The 19961-nt window shown below is 42.0% G+C and overlaps 1 protein-coding gene across 25 annotated transcripts in view; it reads left to right on the top strand.

Annotated features, from left to right (window-relative positions):
- BAZ2B (bromodomain adjacent to zinc finger domain 2B) overlaps nucleotides 1–19961 on the top strand; it is a 409759-nt gene that overhangs the window by 309398 nt on the left and 80400 nt on the right. For 21 of the 25 annotated variants that reach the window (XM_056536083.1, XM_056536077.1, XM_056536075.1 and 18 more), the window contains 4 exons: nucleotides 465–623; nucleotides 976–1157; nucleotides 3602–3790; nucleotides 13395–13787. In XM_056536083.1, the coding sequence (XP_056392058.1) occupies nucleotides 465–623; nucleotides 976–1157; nucleotides 3602–3790; nucleotides 13395–13787 (923 nt within the window). The remainder of the gene's footprint in view (nucleotides 1–464; nucleotides 624–975; nucleotides 1158–3601; nucleotides 3791–13394; nucleotides 13788–19961) is intronic. The other 4 variants (XM_056536074.1, XM_056536097.1, XM_056536096.1 and 1 more) reach the window with 1 other exon arrangement.

Raw genomic sequence — 19961 nt, 5'->3', positions numbered from 1 at the left:
TAATAATCAATCATTTATTATGCAAAATGTGATGTTCATAGTTGCCGCCTAGCAATGGGGAGCACAATGTGAAGGGAACTGGGAACTAATGTGAGAGGCTCAGCAGTGAGGGAGCACAATGTGAGGGAGCCGGGAATGGATGTCAGCAATGCATGATGGGATTTGTACTCAGCCCATGTGGGTAGAAAAGACCACTCTTATACTTTGTAGGATGCAGTTTAGTGTTACACTGTTGATTAGGCCATGTTCACATTTGCGTTGGAGGCTTCATTGTGGTGACCCCCCCCCCCCCCGTGACAGATTCCATTTGGGGCCAGAAAACTGTTTCAGAATAGACGCTGGCTTTAATAGACATGCTGATGTGAATGTATCCTAAGTATTTTATGTCCCTGAAGCCTTCTTTCTAGTTTTTCACCCGAACTCCAGAATATATATGTAACTAGAAAATGCTTTTTTTTTTCGAGGTGCAGAATGGTGGAGAGCGACAGACCCGCACACCCGCGCTGCTTTCTTCCCCCCATTGCTTGGACTCCCACCCATATTTACTCCCCCATCTCAGAACCACGACTCCTCCTTTCATCTACGGAATGCCGGGAAAAATAACCGCGGTGGAACGGAGAAAGGTACGGCATAAAACGTGCACGGGTCTTAGTTGGCTGGTGATTCTGTGCTAATCCTTGAACTTGATGATTAATAATTTGGGGTTTTAATGGAATAAACATCCATTATAATTACAGTTATCGCTGTTTTATCAGTCACTTGTTAGGGCGCTAATTACAGTTATTAGTTAAGCTATACAAATGTAATTAATGTTTGTCTTGAGTACATTTCATTTATTTCTCCTAATGTAATTGCACTTGGTATATTTGTTTGTTCTTTTGTGTAGTTTCTCGGGGACTTTTTCTATTTCCTATTTCATTTTCTTAGCTTGTAGGATTTCTCTGTATCATAACTTGGTTTTCTTCATACCTATAGGTATGAATGGATCTATTAATGGAGGTAGCCCTACACTAGTGACTAGTAACTGCACCTCGGTGCTATCAACCACTACCACTAGTCCGGCACAAGTGAAGAGTGCAAGCTCTGGAGCCGGAAGCCGTGCAAGCAGCCAAGAGCAAAGCAAGTCGGATGGTAGAAATGAAAAGAATAAAGATAAGGTTTGTTATACTCATGAGCATTATTATACTAAATATGCTTCAGTTGTTTGACCAGTTGCATAGGAACAGAAGTGCCACCAACGGGCAATGCCATAATGGCCATTGTCAAAGCCCATGAGTTGGTTGGTTTTACGCCTGAGAATAAGTGCTCCAATATATCATACATGCATCATCGAGATGCAAATGGTCCATTTACTTGAGTGGAACGTTTATCAGTCTTGCTTCAAAATTTTCCTCTTTTGATATCCGTCATCCAGATGATCATGGTAAGTACGGTCTTAAGTACGGTCAGACAGAAATCCTTTTTCTGGTATCTAAATTCAGGCATTTAAAGGGGTACTCCGGAGGGAAAAAAATGTTTTCAAATAAACTGGTGCCAGAAAGTTATACGGAATTGTAAATTACTTCAATTTAAGTCCAGTTCCAGTACTTATCAACTGCTGTAACATAGGAACATAGTTCATAAGGTTGAAAAAAGACCAGAATCCATTAAGTTCAACCTATAACCCTAATGAATCCCTACTGAGTTGATCCAGAGGAAGGCAAAAACCCTCATACTAGAGGTAAAAATTCCTTCCCGACTCCAAATATGGCATCAGAATAAATCCCTGGATCAATGTTCTGTCCCTATAGATCTAGTATACATAACCGGTGATGTTATTATTCTCCAAAAATGCATCCAGACCCCTTTTAAATTCTTTTACAGAATTCACCATGACCACCTCCTCAGGCAGACAATTCCACAGTCTCTTACTGTAAAGAACCCCCGTCTGTGCTGGTGTAGAAACAGTCTTTCCTCTAGACGTAGAGGATGCCCCCTTGTTATAGATACAGTCCTGGGTATAAATAGATCATGGGAGAGATCTCTGTACGGCCCCCTGATATATTTATACATAATTATTAGGTCTCCCCTAAGCCTTCTTTTTTTTTAAATGAAATATCCCTAATTCTGATAATCTTGCTGGGTACTGTAGTCCTCCCATTCCCTGTATTACCTTGGTTGCCCGTCTTTGAACCCTCTCCAGCTCCACTATATCTTTCTTGTACACCGGTGCCCAGTCCTGTACACAGTATTCTATGTGTGGTCTGACTAGTGATTTGTACAGCGGTAGAATTATTTCCTTGTCGTGGGCATCTATGCCCCTATTGATGCACCCCATGATTTTATTCGCCTTGGCAGCAGCTGCCCAACACTGGTATACTCCACAGGAAGTTTGTGTCAGGAACTCTCCAGAGCAGAATAGGTTTGCCATGAGGATTGGCTTTTGATCAGGACAGTCCCTGACATGGACAGAGGTGACATCAGAGAGGACTGTGGTCAGACTGGAAAGAATTACACAACTTCCTGTGGAGCATACAGCAGCTGGTAAGTACTGAAAGTATTAAGATGTTTACAATTACGTAATTTACAAATCTGTTTAACTTTCTGGCTTAAGTTGATTTAAAAACATTTATTTTCCCCTTTTAATTGTAGTGATTTTATGAAATTGTAAATCCCATGTTCTGTGGTCTTTTCTTCTTCGAAATCAATGATACTTATTCTCTCTCGTAGGCTTTAGTAATGCTCATTGAATTCCATTGAAATGGGAAAAGGCGACCAATCATTCTTCTTGACATCCATTGTTAGAAGAATCACTATATAAAGTGGAATCCCAAATGGGACCATGTCTGTCCTTTGCATGGAATGATTGCTAATGCAAAGCAGTTGACAGAGTCCATGAATAAGGCCACTTTGGGGTCAACCAGTAGGGGCTTCCATGTTCTAGACAAGTGGTCTTCAAACTGTGGCCCTCTAGATGTTGCAAAACTACAACTCCCAACATGCCCGGACAGCCGTTGGCTGTCCGGGCATGTTGGGAGTTGTAGTTTTGCAACATCTAGAGGGCCACAGTTTGGAGGATGCTGTTCAAGACCTACACCTAGTTTTGCCTTATCAATACTAATGCAAAATACTGACCAAAGTAGCGCTAGGTGCAAGTGGCCTAAAGCAGAGTTGTAGTAAGGCTTTCCTTATCCTAGGCAAAGATTTATTTTGCAGTCCTTACCCTCTATCTAAATAGCCTGGAACAGGCAGAGCATTAGTAGGACTTCCGCTGGTATCCACAGGTGTAGTGCAGAAGCGAACATTAGTCATGGAACCGAATAGATGACAAGGACATACTAGGGCCAAGAGTTCAAACATCATAGGATAAAGCCAGCACTGTGTTAAAATTTATAAAATATTTTATTTATTAGAAAGAAGTTAAAAGAATATACATGATAGCTTCTTACGTGTCCCGATCTTAATAATAATAATAATAATCTCATTGGCATCCATTGTCAGAGCATGCGCCTTTTCAGGCTCCTCCCCCCGGTACACCCCTGACTAGGGATTACGTTGCATGATTTTGCCCTATTTTCCATTCGAAAAACTCTCTTTAGAACATCACTTATTCGTTTTGTAGCAAAAACCAAGGAAGAAAACCGTTGAAAGTTCCAGCTCCAGCGACTCCGGGTCTTCATCCGATACATCAAGTGATGGAGGCAGTAGCAGCGACTCTGACGACTTAGAGGAAGAGGACCAAAGCATAGAAGAGAGCGACGATGATGACTCCGAATCTGAGAGTGAAGCACAAACTAAAAACAAGAGCAAGGTACAATTTTTTTGATTTTTACAACAGACGATTTTGTATTTGGTCTGGTGTGTGCGGAAAAACCAGCAACATCAGTGTTAGCGATGAGACCTTTCTAAAACTGTAGCATAATAACACCCTACGCAGTCCTGCTCCATACGTAACACATTACTAAGTACAGTGGTCCCTCAAGTTATAATATTAATCAGTTCCAGGACGACCATTGTATGCTGAAACCATTGTATGTTGAGACCATAACTCTATGGAAACCTGGTAATTGGTTCTGAAGCCCCAAAATGTCATCCAAAAACAGGAAAAAGTGAGGATTAAAGATAAATAAGTAGATAACTAATACAGATAAAGCAAAAGTAAGAAAGAGTTAATGGAAGCTGTAAATCGCTGTCTATGTAGAGGACAGGAGCTTCTTCAGGGTCCTGTACAGTACACACAGTGTCCCAAAAAAGTAACATGGAGCCGACCTCACCTGGTGTTCAAAGGAGCAGCTAACCCTGACACAGGTAAAGAGTAGTACAGAACATGTAATACCTCCCTGTACTGTAGGAGGCGCTTCCAGACAGCCAGTCAGTACATACACTTCAGTAATACAGAGGTTTTACCAGTGAATGCCCATTCTAATTGGTCAGTTCTTTCAGCCATTGACACGTTTCGCAGATCTGGACTGTCCATGCATTGTATGTTGTGTATGGGTTCAAGTTACAATGGTCCAGAAAAGACAATTATATGTTAAAAATATCGTAAACTGAGGCCATTGTAAGTTGAGGGACAGCTGTATTATGTTATCTAGGGCACAAGGCTATAGGAGGCATCTAGCTTTTTCTTTCTAATGCTAAGACCACTGGAGACAAGATCATAACCTTCTTATCTTAGGAAAGGATTATTAAGGGAGCCATTGGTTGATCCAATATCCACTAAAAGCTTCCTAGGAACCCCATCATTAGTTGCAGAAAGATGAAGAGCCACATGGCCAACCATTGAACTAAATTGGTTGTTTCCAATTGACACCTGTTGTCAAAAAGTTCCAAAAGTCTATGTGAATGAGGGCCTTTGATATCGAATGTACCAACAGCCTCCAAAAACATTTCATGAGAAGGGATGGTGGACATAAGAAAGCAGTGGACAAGAAAAATGATTGTCTACGGTGGACATGAGAAGGGATTGTCTACAGTGGACGAGAGAAGGGATTGTATACGGTGGACATGAGAAGGGATTGTCTACAGTGGACGAGAGAAGGGATTGTCTACGGTGGACATGAGAAAGGATTGTCTACAGTGGACGAGAGAAGGGATTGTATACGGTGGACATGAGAAGGGATTGTCTACAGTGGACGAGAGAAGGGATTGTCTACAGTGGACATGAGAAGGGATTGTCTACAGTGGACAAGAGAAGGAATTGTCTACATTGGACATGAGAAGGGATTGTCTATGGTGGACACAAGAAGGGATCATTTATTGTAGACATGAGAAGGGATTGTCAATGGTAGACATGAGAAGGGATTGTTTATTTTAGACATGAGAAGTGATTGTCTATGGAGGACATGAGAAGGGATTGTCTATGGTGGACATAAGCAGGGTCTGTCTATTGTATACACAAGAAGGTATTGTCTATTGCAGATGCGAGAAGGAATCATCTATGGTAGACATGAGAAGGGATTGTCTATGGTAGACATGACAAGGAATTGCCTATGGTAGACATGAGAAGGGATTGTCTATGGTAGACAAGAGAAGGGATTGTCTATGGTGGACACGAGAAGGGATTGTTTATGGTAGACATGAGAAGGGATCGTCTATGGTAGACATGAGAAGGGATTGTCTATGGTAGACATGAGAAGGGATTGTCTATGGTAGATACGAGAAGGGATTGTCTATGGTGGACATGAGAAGGGATTGTCTATGGTAGACATGAGAAGGGATTTTCTATGGTAGACACGAGAAGGGATTGTCTATGGTGGACATGAGAAGGGATTGTCTATGGTAGACACGAGAAGGGATTTTCTATGGTAGACACGAGAAGGGATTGTCTATGGTGGACACGAGAAGGGATTGTCTATGGTAGACACGAGAAGGGATTGTCTATGGTAGACACGAGAAGGGATTTTCTATGGTAGACACGAGAAGGGATTGTCTATGGTGGACACGAGAAGGGATTGTCTATGCTGGACACGAGAAGGGATTGTCTATGCTGGACACGAGAAGGGATTGTCTATGGTGGACACGAGAAGGGATTGTCTATGGTGGACACGAGAAGGGATTGTCTATGGTGGACACGGGAAGGGATTGTCTATGGTGGACACGAGAAGGGATTGTCTATGGTGGACATGAGAAGGGATCGTCTATGGTAGCAATGAGAAGGGATTATCTATCGTAGACAACACTGATTTCACAGTAATGATTTACGGCACCTTTTCTGTGTTTCCACATTCAAGGCCTACTCTGCAACTACTATGTTATCACTTTGCATTTTAAATCATTACCAAATGGACACATGCAGACATGTAGCTTTATTTTAGAATGCTAAGTGATGTGGAGTAAACCAGCAGTCTTCAATCATCGCATCGAGAAGACAATTCACAGAGTTAAGCGCTGGTGCTGCCTCTTGTCTGTTGGTCCATTAGGAAGCAAATCAATATTGAATTTAACAAATTACCCTCATAATGTTCCTCTGCCGGCCCCAATCGGTTAATCAATTCAGTACCGTCCCTTATAACTTCTTAATACAGGTCTGTGATTAGACTTCTGGCTGACAAAGTCATTTAAAGAAAATGCCCTATAAATTAATATTAATAAGCCATTATTTGGAGCATTTTAAAACATAAACCTATTTCATAATACTTGACCTTACTCTTTGCCTAATCTGCTCCTAAACAGTAAAATTAAAATAGCATATTAAAAATGTAAAATTACTAGATAATAAAACATGCCAAATGATAAGATGGACCTTAACCTCTCCCCTCCCCCCCTTTACCTTTAACTCATACACAGTGCAAATATGTTGCAGACATTTCTGTGACCGTCCCATTCATCTGAATGAGACTTTTAGAAATCCATGTGCTTCCCACCGAAACAACCACATTCAGGTGAATGGAACGGCATTGTAAGAGCCATAATTTGTTTTCTTTTTTTTAAATGTTGATATATCCTTATAAATGGCACTGCAGCCATAGAAAAAAGTTGTATTTTATTATGTTGCCATTTTCGAGGGTGAAGAATGTTTTTGGAAAACTGCCACTGCAGTGTTTGAGCCAAAGCCAGAAATGTATTAAAAAGGAATGGGAAATATAAAGGAAGGATTTACACTTCTCCTCCCTTATGGATCCACTTCTGACTTTGGCTCAAAAAAAGCAGTGGCAGTATTCCAAAAATTGCCAGAAAAAAAAAGTGGAAACTTAGCCTTACTCCGACATAAAATAACAGGATAATATTATGCCGCAGGGTCTTTTTGCACAAAAAGCGTTTTTTTTGAAAAATTTATTTTTATATATATATATATCTAGCAACAGAAGAATGCAGCAGCACACTGCCGGCACAAAGATATAGGTGAAACATGAATATGCAGTTAAAACATGGAGAGCTATACAGCTATGGTGTAATAGATGCAAATGTGAAACTATGAAATAGTGAGGCACTTAGCTCGCAAATTTGTCTCCGCTGCCGGTCAAATAGCTTGGACCGTCCCACCGCGATAAGGTGGCCTCATTGGGACGGACCCTACACTGTGTATATGCCTCTGTGTGAACAGTTCAGTAAGCATGGCAGGGTCTGGAACATCCAAGACACCTTATATACACACCTGATAGAGGTGGGTGGGGTGCAAGGCCAACATGGAGGTAGCCACTCCCCCGTATGTGCAATACAGACAAAGAATAAGTCAGCCAGCACTTTAGTTGATACCAAACTATTATATGGACCTGGCCTACAGGTGCACGCTACTAGGCTAGATATACAGCAACAGAAGAATGCAGCAGCACACTGCCAGCACAAGGATATAGATGAAACATGAACATGCAGATAAAACATGGAGAGCTATACAGCTATGGTGTAATAGATGCAAATGTGAAACAATGAAATAGTGAGGCACTTAGCTCGCAAATTTGTCTCCGCCGGCTGTCAAATAGCTTGGACCCTCCCACCGCGATAATATATATGAGCCATGCTATTAAAAAAATTCTCATTGAACTAGGTTTGTGTTTTTTTTTTTTTAAAGAGATAAATTGTAGTTCACATTGATTTAATTTCAGGATACAAAACAACTTGATCATTTTTTATTCCTTTTTTTGGGAGGCGGAATGTTTTATTTTAGTTATTAGCTGCTTTATGCTCCAGAGGAAGTTGCATAGCTCTCAGTCTGCCCACAGTGCTCTCTGCTGCCACCTCTGTCCGTGTCAGGAACTGTCCAGAGCAGCATATGTTTGGTATGGAGATTAGTTCCTGCTCCGGACAGTTCCTGACATGGACAAAGGTGTCAGCAGAGAGCACTGTGGTCAGACTGGAAAGAACTACACAACTTCCTCTGGAGCATACAGCAGTTGATAAGTACTAGAAGGATTAAGATTTTTAAATATAAGTAATATACAAATTTGTTCTGGCACCAGTTGATTTAAAAAAAATTCCCTCCAGAATACCCATTTGGGGTCTATTCACACATACAGTATCCTTCTCCTATTTGAAGTTGGATTTGAAGTTGTGTTCAGTCATTTATTTTACATTGAACCCTGCAGTATAAAATCTGCAGCATCACCTATGCTCAGAAAACTGTATGTCTGAATATATTTTTAAGGTATGGGCACACTTACTGTATTTTGCAGCATATTTTCTGCAGCTGATTTTGCTGCCCATTGACTTCAATGAGTAACAAAATCTGCTGCCGCAAATCTTCAGCAAAAAAATAAGAACGTATGAACTGACCCTTAACCCCTTCCCGCAGAATGTCATATATAAACGCCGGGTTGTGCAGTGCGTTCGCGCATCCCGGCGTTTATAAATGACATGCAGTTAACCCGGCGATGCGCAGCATCGCACGGGTTAACTGGCAGAAGTCCCGCTGTTTCCAGCAGGGGACAACTTCTGCTTCACCCCCAGGACCATCAATTGATGGTCCTGGTCAGCGATCACTGTGATTGGTCCCTGTGGACCAATCACAGTGATCTGGGGTGAAAGTTCAGATCCCCCGCACTGCCCGCCCCTGGAAGTCGGGCAGAACGGGGGACGAAGCGCTGCAGGGGCTCGCGGGGACCTGCAGGATAGGGGGGGGGACACGAGGGGACCGGCGGACTTACCTGATCCAGCGGCGGGACCGAGGAGCAGCGCGGGACCGGCCACGTGGACGAGCAGCGACGGGTAAGTATGTGGTCCTCAGAGGCAGCAGTGAAGATCTTCACTGCTGCTTCTAGGAGTCTGAAAACTACAACTCCCAGCATGCCTAGACAGCCTTTGGCTGTCCGGGCATGCTGGGAGTTGTAGTTTTGCAACATCTGGAGGGCCCCAGTTTGGAGACCATTGTATAATGGTCTCCAATCTGTGCTCTTCCAGCTGTTGCAAAACTACAACTCCCAGCATGCACTGACTGTCCAGGCATGCTGGGAGTTTTAGTTAAGCAACATCTGGCCCTTCAGATGTTGCCGAACTACAACTCCCAGCATGCCCTTCAGCTGTCTGGGCATGCTGGGAGTTGTAGTTTTGCAACAGCTGGAGACACACTGGTTGGGAAACATTGTTTCTAACTCAGTGTTTCCTAACCTGTGTGCCTCCAGCTGTTGCAAAACTATAACTCCCAGCATGCACTAAAAGACCATGCATGCTGGGAGTTGTAGTTTTGCAACATCTGGAGGGCCCCAGTTTGGAGACCATTGTATAATGGTCTCCAATCTGTGCTCTTCCAGCTGTTGCAAAACTACAACTCCCAGTATGCACTGACTGTCCAGGCATGCTGGGAGTTTTAGTTCAGCAACATCTGGCCCTTCAGATGTTGCCGAACTACAACTCCCAGCATGCCCTTCAGCTGTCTGGGCATGCTGGGAGTTGTAGTTTTGCAACAACTGGAGACACACTGGTTGGGAAACATTGTCTGTTTCTAACTCAGTGTTTCCTAACCTGTGTGCCTCCAGCTGTTGCAAAACTATGACTCCCAGCATGCACTAACAGACCATGCATGCTGGGAGTTGTGGTTTTGCAACAGCTGATGCAAGCCCCCCCGCCCCGCCACCCCCGTGAATGTACAGGGTACATTCACATGGGCGAGGCTTTTACAGTGGGTTTCTCGCATCTTGAGATGCAGCAAATTTTGCGCTGGGAAACTCGCTGTAACCCCCCGCCCATGTGACTGTACCCTAAAAACACTACACTACACTAACACAAAATAAAATAAAAAGTTAAAAACACTACATATACACATACCCCTAAACAGCCCCCCTCCCCCAATAAGAACATCCGGTACACCACTGTTTCCAAAGCAGAGCCTCCAGCTGTTGAAAAACAACAACTCCCAGTATTGTTGGACAGCCGTTGACTGTCCAGGCATGCTGGGAGTTTTGCAACAGCTGGAGGCACCCTGTTTGGGAATCACTGGCGTAGAATACCCCTATGTCCACCCCTATGCAAATCCCTAATTTAGGCCTCAAATGCACATGGCGCTCTCACTTTGGAGCCCTGTCGTATTTCAGGGCAACAGTTTAGGGTCACATATGGGGTATCGCCGTACTCGGGAGAAATTGTGTTACAAGGTTTGGGGGGTATTTTCTTCTTTAACCCTTCATGAAAAGGAAATGTTGGGGTCTACACCAGAATGTTAGTGTAAAAATTTTTTATTTTTTACACTAACATGCTGATGTTGCCCTATACTTTACATTTTCACAAGAGGTAAAAGGGAAAAAAGCCCCCCAAAATTTGTAACGCAATTTCTCCCGACTACAGAGATACCCCATATGTGAGCGCAAAGTGCTCTGGGGGCGCACAACAAGGCCCAGAAGGGAGAGCGCACCATGTACATTTGAGGTGATTTGCACAGGGGTGGCTGATTGTTACAGCGGTTTTGACAAACGCAAAAAAAAAAAAACCCCACATGTGACCCCATTTCGGAAACGACACCCCTCACGGAATGTAATGAGGGGTGCAGTGAGAATTTACCCCCCACAGGTGTCTGACGGATCTTTGGAACAGTGGTCCATGAAAATGAAAACTTGTACAGCCCACTGTTCCAAAGATCTGTCAGACACCAGTGGGGGGCAAATGCTCACTGTACCCCTTGTTACGTTCCTCAAGGGGTCTAGTTTCCAAAATGGTATGCCATGTGTGGTTTTTTTTGCTGTTCTGACACCTTAGGGGCTTCCTAAATGCGACATGCTCCCCGAGCAAAATTTGCTCTCAAAAAGCCAAATATGACTCCTTCTCTTCTGAGCATTGTAGTTCGCCCATAGTGCACTTCAGGTCAACTTATGGGGTACCTCCATACTCAGAAGAGATGGGGTTACAAATTTTGGGGGGTATTTTCTGCTATTAACCCTTGCAAAAAGGTGAAATTAGGGGGGAAACACACATTTTAGTGGAAATTTTTTTTTTTTTTTTTACATATGCAAAAGTCGTGAAACACCTGTGGGGTAATAAGGCTCACTTTATTCCTTATTACATTCCTCAAGGGGTCTAGTTTCCAAAATGGTATGCCATGTGGGTATTTTTTGCTGTTCTGGCACCATAGGGGCTTCCTAAATGCGACATGCCCCCCGAGCAAAATTTGCTCTCAAAAAGCCAAATATGACTCCTTCTCTTCTGAGCATTGTAGTTCGCCCATAGTGCACTTCAGGTCAACTTATGGGGTACCTCCATACTCAGAAGAGAAGGGGTTACAAATATTGGGGGGTATTTCCTGCTATTAACCCTTGGAAAAATGTGAAATTTGGGGGGAAACACACATTTTAGTGAAAAAAAATATTTTTTTTTTACATATGCAAAAGTCGTGAAACACCTGTGGGGTATTAAGGCTCACTTTATTCCTTGTTATGTTCCTCAAGGGGTCTAGTTTCCAAAATGGTATGCCATGTGAGGGTTTTTTGCTGTTCTGGCACCATAGGGGCTTCCTAAATGCAACATGCCCCCCAAAAACCATTTCAGAAAAACGTACTCTCCAAAATCCCCTTATCGCTCTTTCCCTTCTGAGCCCTCTACTGCGCCCGCCGAACACTTAACATAGACATATGAGGTATGTGCTTACTCGAGAGAAATCAGGCTACAAATAGAAGTATACATTTTCTCCTTTTACCCCTTGTAAAAATTTAAAAATTGGGTCTACAAGAACATGCGAGTGTAAAAAATGAAGATTGTGAATTTTCTCCTTCACTTTGCTTCTATTCCTGTGAAACACCTAAAGGGTTAAAATGATGACTGAATGTAATTTTGAATACTTTGGGGGGTGCAGTTTTTATAATGGGGTCTTTTGTGGGGTATTTCTAATAAGAAGACCCTTCAAATCCACTTCAAACCTGAACTGGTCCCTGAAAAATAGTGAGTTTGAAAATTTTGTGAAAAATTGGAAAATTGCTGCTGAACTTTGAAGCCCTCTGGTGTCTTCCAAAAGTAAAAACTCGTCACTTTTATGATGCAAACATAAAGTAGACATATTGTATATGTGAATAAATTTTTTTTTTATTTGTAATATACATTTTCCTTACAAGCAGAGAGCTTCAAAGTTAGAAAAATGCAAAATTTTCAAATTTTTCATCAAATTTTAGGATTTTTCACAAGGAAAGGATGCAAGTTACCAAAAAATGTTACCACTACGTTAAAGTAGAATATGTCACGAAAAAACAATCTCGGAATAAGAATGATAACTAAAAGCATTCCAGAGTTATTAATGTTTAAAGTGACAGTGGTCAGATGTGCAAAAAACGCTCTGGTCCTTAAGGCCAAAATGGGCTTGGTCCTGAAGGGGTTAAAAAGGTACTCCGTTGGCAAAAATGTTTTGAATTAACTGGTGCCAGAAAGTTAAACAGATTTGTAAATCATTTTTATTTAAAAATCTTAATCCTTCCAGTACTTATCAGCTGCTGTATGCTCCACAGGAAGTTATTTTCTTTTTTAATTTATTTTCTGTCTGACCACAGTGCTCTCTGCTTACACCTCTGTCCATGTCAGGAAATATCCAGAGTAGAAGCAAATCCCCATAGCAAACCTCTCCTGGTCTGGACAGTTCCTGACACAGACAGAGGTGTCAGCAGAGAGCACTGTGGTCAGACTGGAAAGAACTACACAACTTCCTGTAGTATACAGCAGATGATAAGTACTGGAAGGATTAAGATTTTTAAATAGAAGTAATTTACAAATCTGTTTAACTTTCTAGCACCAGTTGATTAAAAAAAATAATAATTTCACCGGAGTACCCCTTTAAAGGGATATTCCACCCATAGACATCTTATCCCCTATCCAAGGGATATAGGATAAGATGTCTGATCGCAGGGGTCCCGCCGCTATACGGTCACTTCTAGATCACCCATAGAAAGGACACCTCTATTTACTGCTGTTGTACAGGAAAGATTGTGGCATCCGGTGTAAGGAGCGAAGCTGTATACATTGTGTCATTATTCTTTAAGAAACATGACATGTCCTTCATTTATTTTTAGGTGCTAATTCATAACGTCCCTGACCTGAAAACAGATGGAAACCAAGCGGAGAAGTTGCCGGAGAAACGTGTACACCAGCAGTTACCTCTTGTTCCTGACGCCCAGAACCGCTCACCATTCCAGTCCCAGCAAAAACATCCTCAGGTCTTGTCCCAGCATCTTCCTTTTATATTCCAAAGCTCTCAGGCCAAGGAGGAGGCTGTGAACAAACACACAAGTGTAATCCAATGTACAGGACTGGTCTCTACTACCAAACCCTCTAGTTTGCTTAACCAATCCAATAAGGATACCAGCTTGAAGCTTGGAGTCTCCTCTTCTGATGGACTCAAACCAGGGAACAAACATACCTCTGAAGACCCCATGCCACAACCCAGCGACTTGAGAATTAAAAGGGTAAATTATTAACTTTTTTTTTTTTTTTTTTTGGCATTCCTATATAACAGTGTTTCCCAACCAGGGTGCCTCAAGCTGTTGCAAACCTACAACTCCCAGCATGCCTGCATGCTGGGAGTTGTAGTTTTGCAACAGCTGGAGGCACCCTGGTTGGAAAAAACTGGGCTATACAAAAAGGATAGATAGAGAAAAAATATAAGAGGTCTGGGTGGCAAATCTCACAACAGTAATAAGTGGACATTTTATCAGTACAGTAAGGCTGTGTTCACACATCTTGTCAGTGCAGTTTTTATGCTGGTTTGAGCATTTTTCATTACAGTCAATGGGAACTGGAAACCACATGTTTTTGAGGTGTTTTTGAAGCTATTTTTTGGAAAGTTTTTGACAGTTTTTTTGGAGCCTGTGTGAACATACGCTTAGATGGGAAAGACATTCTACCTTTAGCGGCATTTTGTGCATGAGGAGACACAGAGAAACAAGAAGGGTGGCGCTGGGAGGGAAGGGGTCTGATAGCTGCCTGAAGGGATATGAGAGGTGAGGATGTCATTCACAGGAAGTCAATAATGCAGGAGAAACAAATCTCCTCTCTACACATTAGAGCACTGAATTCTCTGGTTTTAAGACTGGGAATCACGTGGCCCAGCTACAGTAATGAGATGTATGGATGCATCTGAGCAAGGATGAAACAGATGCCAATGCAGGGATACTTGAGGTGAGATCTGCACTATATGGGGAAAAAACAATGGAGTGTTTCTTTAAAAGCTAATAGATAAGTGCCTTAAGGGTCAAACATACAGTAGTGCATCCGCAGCGTATTTCACGCTGAGGATGCGCCGACGCCAGTCACTAGAGCGAGCTCCCTGCTGCAGCTTAGTAGCCCTTGTGTGTCTGCTCGTAGCAGATCTACAGAGAGAAATCTGCTGCTACGAGCAGACACACAGGGCTACCCGGCTCGCTCTAGTGACTGGCATCCGCAGCCTGAAATACGCTGCAGGTGCGCTATGTGTGACCCTACCCTAAAATGGTACAAAAAAAAAATACGACCTATCATGCAGAGAAGAAGCCCCATACAGCTGGGTCAGTAAAAAAAATAAAAAGTTATGTTTGTCCTCATCCTAAAGGGGTTAAATGTTGCATATATTTCTATCTTTTCTTTATGTTTTCTCTCCTCAGAAAAGATACATAGTATCACCCTATATTTAAAAATATCTAGAAGACTCAAATTGGGTTGATAAAATAACAATTCTATTAGGGACCACGATTTGTAGGCGATACTAACACGTGTAAGGATGCATTCACACCACGTTTGTGCAATATGGCAGCCGCTGGTGGAATACATCCTTACCTGTTGTTAACCTTTCTAACTGATGCTTAAATGGGCACTGTCAGATCCACAAACTTTTCATATGTTGTTCTTGAGGAAAATTAAAGACCATTTAATATGGTTGTTTAAAATTTTTTGAATACTTAATAAAGAAAATGGCTCCTGAAACTCCCACCACTAGGGGTCTCCATACCTACTGGGACACTATCCAGTCCTGCAGCAACATCATGTTTGTCCATGAGTCATGGACAAGAGATGAGTCATAGACAAGGCTGCATGACACGCCCCCTCCCACCACACACCAATCACCTCCCACCACCACATGTCCCTTTCCCTTAGAGGATTTCTAACACTGTAAGCTAAAGGAAAGAGGGATTTTTATAATACCGTAAGTATAGGTGATAGAGGGATAAGAATCAGATGTACGTGGTCAGGATTAGGTACTGAGTAACATTTTTTTTTTTTGTGGGATCTGACAGGTACGCTTTAACTTTAAAATTACTTGTAAATTATATATATATATATATATATATATATATATATATATATATATATATATAACTTTACTCCTTGTAGCTCTTATAAAATACAGATGTTAAAAATGCAGCGCCACCGCAAGATATCTGTAACTGCGCGCCCTCCCTTTTAAAATAGCTCCGAGATTCCTGCTGTGCCCTTCAACGTCTCACAACAGGACACTTGGTGAGCAAAGCAAAAATAGCTCCTTAGCCCGGGAAATGGGTATTTCAGATATTTTCTGTGTAGAAATTTCTGCATGTATTAGTCAATGGTCATAGAAGATAAACCAAGCCAGCCTCTTGGTTACTGAATTCATTTTCATACAAATTCATCCGGGCAGTTCACCGCAGACATAAAGCTGAGGCCAGAGGCGCAAAGTGCCTCATGAATGTGTACAATTATTCAAGAATTTATAAGGCAATATCATGAATATCTTTTAATCCTGTGAATTGGACAAATGCATACAGTTTAGATTACAACGGAGACCCGGTGCCCCCTGGCCATACCTCTGCTTTCCTTTCATTGCTCTATTTAAGTCTGTACAGTATCTTTCCTCTGCAAATGCACAGAGTCATGGGTCTATTGAAAACATTAGCCAGAGGCATAACTTCAGGCTCCTGGTCTCTGATTCAAAAGTTATACTTGGGCAGACTTACTAGCAGACAACAATTTAAAAATGCTCCTCCATATGAGATTACATCATGCTTATTATGGCTCTATACACAGTGAAACCTCCCCAAAAGACCACCTGCTAAAGATAACCACCCCCTTACCCAGACCAGATTTCGTATGACGGATTTTCAGTCCACCATACATTATACATAGTGACCATTTTCACTGAGAATACCACCACCATACAAGACCACTTTTCAATGTAATTTGGGGCATCCTTCTATAATGATGATCCTGTACTGTCTAGACAAGTATCAAGAGTTTTTCTATAATTTTGTATATAAAAACTATTTTCTATAATAGCCCCTGCAAAACTAAGCAACCGTCTAAATAGCCTTCACAAAAAAGTTTTTTTTTACTATTTTGCTGTGGTAGATTTTGTGTAACATCTTCACATAACTTGTTGTCCTGCTGAATGTGACATAGATCTGACAGCACGGTGCTTCTAGCTTTTTGGGTGTTCTCTTCTTTCCCTTCCCAAGTCTGTAGGGAGGGAAGAATCACACAGACTGGGTATCAATGTAGAGAGGAAGTAGACAATTTATGCAGGGGAAGTTGTAAATCAAGCACTCCTTAGCATCCCTTATGGGGTGTGGGGGAGAAGATCAGTCCAGTATTAAAGATGTGCTAAGTCATAGAGCTAATGCAGACATCCCTTCCATCATGTAGTCCTGGGAGAAAAGTCTGAAACTAGGAGCAGGTTGTAAACTGCATATCAGGAAAATAATTTAAAGGGTGCAGGTTGCAAACTGAAACTCAGCACATTTAAACTCAAGATAATAACTAATATATGTAAAAACTTTTTTTATATATATAGTTTAAATTGTAGTTTGTATCCTGTCACCAGATAATAGGTAAACGTCCTATGATCATGGTATGGCTGTTACACATTCTTGGCTCGGGAATCAGTTTCGTTCACAGCAGTGGTCCGGGCAAAGACAATATTTAACCTGAAATATCCTTGTCCTTTATGCATGAAGTCATTGTTTGTCTCATGCAAAGTCTTGAGAAATCAATACAAATTCCTAAGGGTTTATTCAGATTCTTAAAAGAAAGAAAATGCTGGACATTTCCCCCCAGGAATTAGAAGAATGTTTTAAAGTTTCAGCTCAGAGTTCATCTTGAAGAAGAACATTACCATCTCTGTCTGCAAACGCAGGGGACAAGGCTGGAGAGAAGCGAGCACTTTATCTGATTGCCCTTTGTCCTGAGCCAATAAAGCAGAAAGATACCTCATTACAGGCCCCCTATTACCATGCCGTTTCTGCACCGACACCGTACTACAGGAGCTGGGTACTGAAACTTCTCTCTAAATGGGAATTATTTGCTGAGGAAATGTCTGTATTGCCTTCATAGATCTGACACGCTCATAAATCATCGCAATATTCTCAACAGATAATGACTCTTGAGAAAATCATCTATTCAAACATTGTAAAAGATAAACCGAGTCGGACATGGTGTTACCTCAAATTACCCCGTGGGAGACATTTTTGTGTGTTAGCCCTAACCAAGCCAGGCCTCTTCAGCGCCGTCGAAATCAGGAAGGAGGCTCATCCTTACTAAGTGCAATCAAGTCCTGCGCACAGTCTTGGAATTCAAAGTAATTTGCTTCATAGTGAGGAGCCATTCGTCTATGAAGGAGAACGTGTAAGGGGGATGTTGGGTTATTTTATTAGACATGCACACAATTCACATTTTACTGGAATGAGAGGTCTGCAGAATTCCAGTGACAAACCAACACAAAATATACTTTACATTAAAGGGGTCTCCATCTAAGATTGTTTACTAGGGTATGCCATAACATTACAACTGGGACCCTGACTAATTATAAAGCTATGGAATATTGTAGTATTGTGTCCTAACAACGAAGCCCCATTTATATCAATAGGGATATATTGCAGATCCCTAGTCTTGGGGTGGCCTTGGGCTTTACGGTACAGTGACATTCTGTAAACACAGAGTATTTCTGTTCATGATGGGTACAACACATGGCATCCTTCTCCTTCTGTTACAGTTTACACCTCATTTTAAGTTAATCTTTTAAACTTGATGGGCCATCTTAAATTTGACGTGTCACACAGACGTGACATTGGTTAAGATCGGTCAAGGTCTTAGTGCGGAGAGCCCCCTAAATCATAAGTTATAGCAAAGAGCATGGTAGCGTCACTCCCCTTGCTTAGCGCTCAAGGTAGGAGATGTACATAGACTATAATGCAACCCATCTCCTCTATATAGTCAGCTGTAACTAACAATTGGAGGGAGTCTCAGCACTGAGACCCCGACCAATTGTAACTTAAGCAATATTAGGTTGGTTAAGGGCCATCTCCCAGAAACTTTGCTGATCAGCTCTTTGGAGGGGCCATAGTCGAAGCTGGTTGGCACTTGGAAACATTATGCTTTTCTTAGTTATGATGCAAGTGAAATGGAAAACGCTGCAATACAGAAAATCCCCTACTCGTGATGTCACGCCCCCCTCCCATAGACTTGCCTTGAGGGTGTGTGGCCGTGACGTCACGATCGGGGCATGACCGTGACGTCACGAACCTCCGCCCCGCATCACCAGTCATACAGCATGGGGCGAAGTTCGCTCTGTGCACTGGATGTCTGGGGTGCCGCAGCCAAGATCGCGGGGTCCCCAGCGGCAAAAACCCCATGATCAGATGGGTCTAGGGGCGGAGTAGCCCTTGTAGGAGGCTGCAGCAATAGCACAAGAACCATGGACAGCAGATTGGCGATGGTGCCAGTAGACAACTCCCACTGATTTAATATTGATGGCCTATGCTGGGGATAGTCTATCATTTTATTATAACAGACCTCTTTAGGAAAGGTATTGCACCCACTAAACAGTCCTCTAAACTGTTGTATACACATCATGGGGCTTTTAAGCTTCATTTGTCACATTAGATTCTCCTCCTAAAACATAGGTATAGCGTAAAACTCCTCCAAACCCAGTAGAGTCAAACAGGCACTTGAGACCATGATAAAATAGAAATGTTTCTTTATTCCCACAATGCAACGCGTGGTAGATTTCTTTAAAAAGTGTGATTCCATTCACTGACAACAAGTAGGTGTCAAGTGAATCTCTTTAAAATGGTAAGAAATACAAGAGATATTAACACTTGCCTAAATTATATTTAGTCCTGATGTGGTAAAGGCATCATTGGGCTTAGGGAGGTTCATACCTGACCTTGGCATCACCTCCATAGTTTTTTTTTACATTTTTCCCATGGAAGGATAGTTGGCTTCTTATGACATAATATTTATGTGCGGTAGGGAAATTAGATTGCAACTTCCACTGGTAAATGTTTATAGATCCCGTCTAATTTCTGTGTAATATTTTGGCAGATTATGAATAAACTATGATAATTATAGAAAGAATTGTTCTCCGTATTCTGAAAATCACTGTAAAATGGGATTTGGATTTGGTTTGCCAATTTCCTAGAATAAGCTCAGATACGCTTCAGGCTTTATGTGACTGGCTTGTTTATTGGGGATACTATACATGGTTTTTTCATTGTTGAGTTTAAAGGAAAACTGTCAACCTGTTCACCCACACTAAACCTTATACACTGGGTTACAGTGCGGGTGAACAGGAGTCCAACGAGGGGTCACTTACTTAAATATGTCCAGTAGGTCCTGAGATATGTCCCCCAGAAGAT

The sequence above is a fragment of the Hyla sarda genome, chromosome 8 (genome assembly GCF_029499605.1).
Source record: "Hyla sarda isolate aHylSar1 chromosome 8, aHylSar1.hap1, whole genome shotgun sequence".
In the NCBI taxonomy this organism is placed as follows: Eukaryota; Metazoa; Chordata; class Amphibia; order Anura; family Hylidae; genus Hyla; species Hyla sarda.
This window is presented reverse-complemented; position numbering and strand designations above follow the sequence as displayed.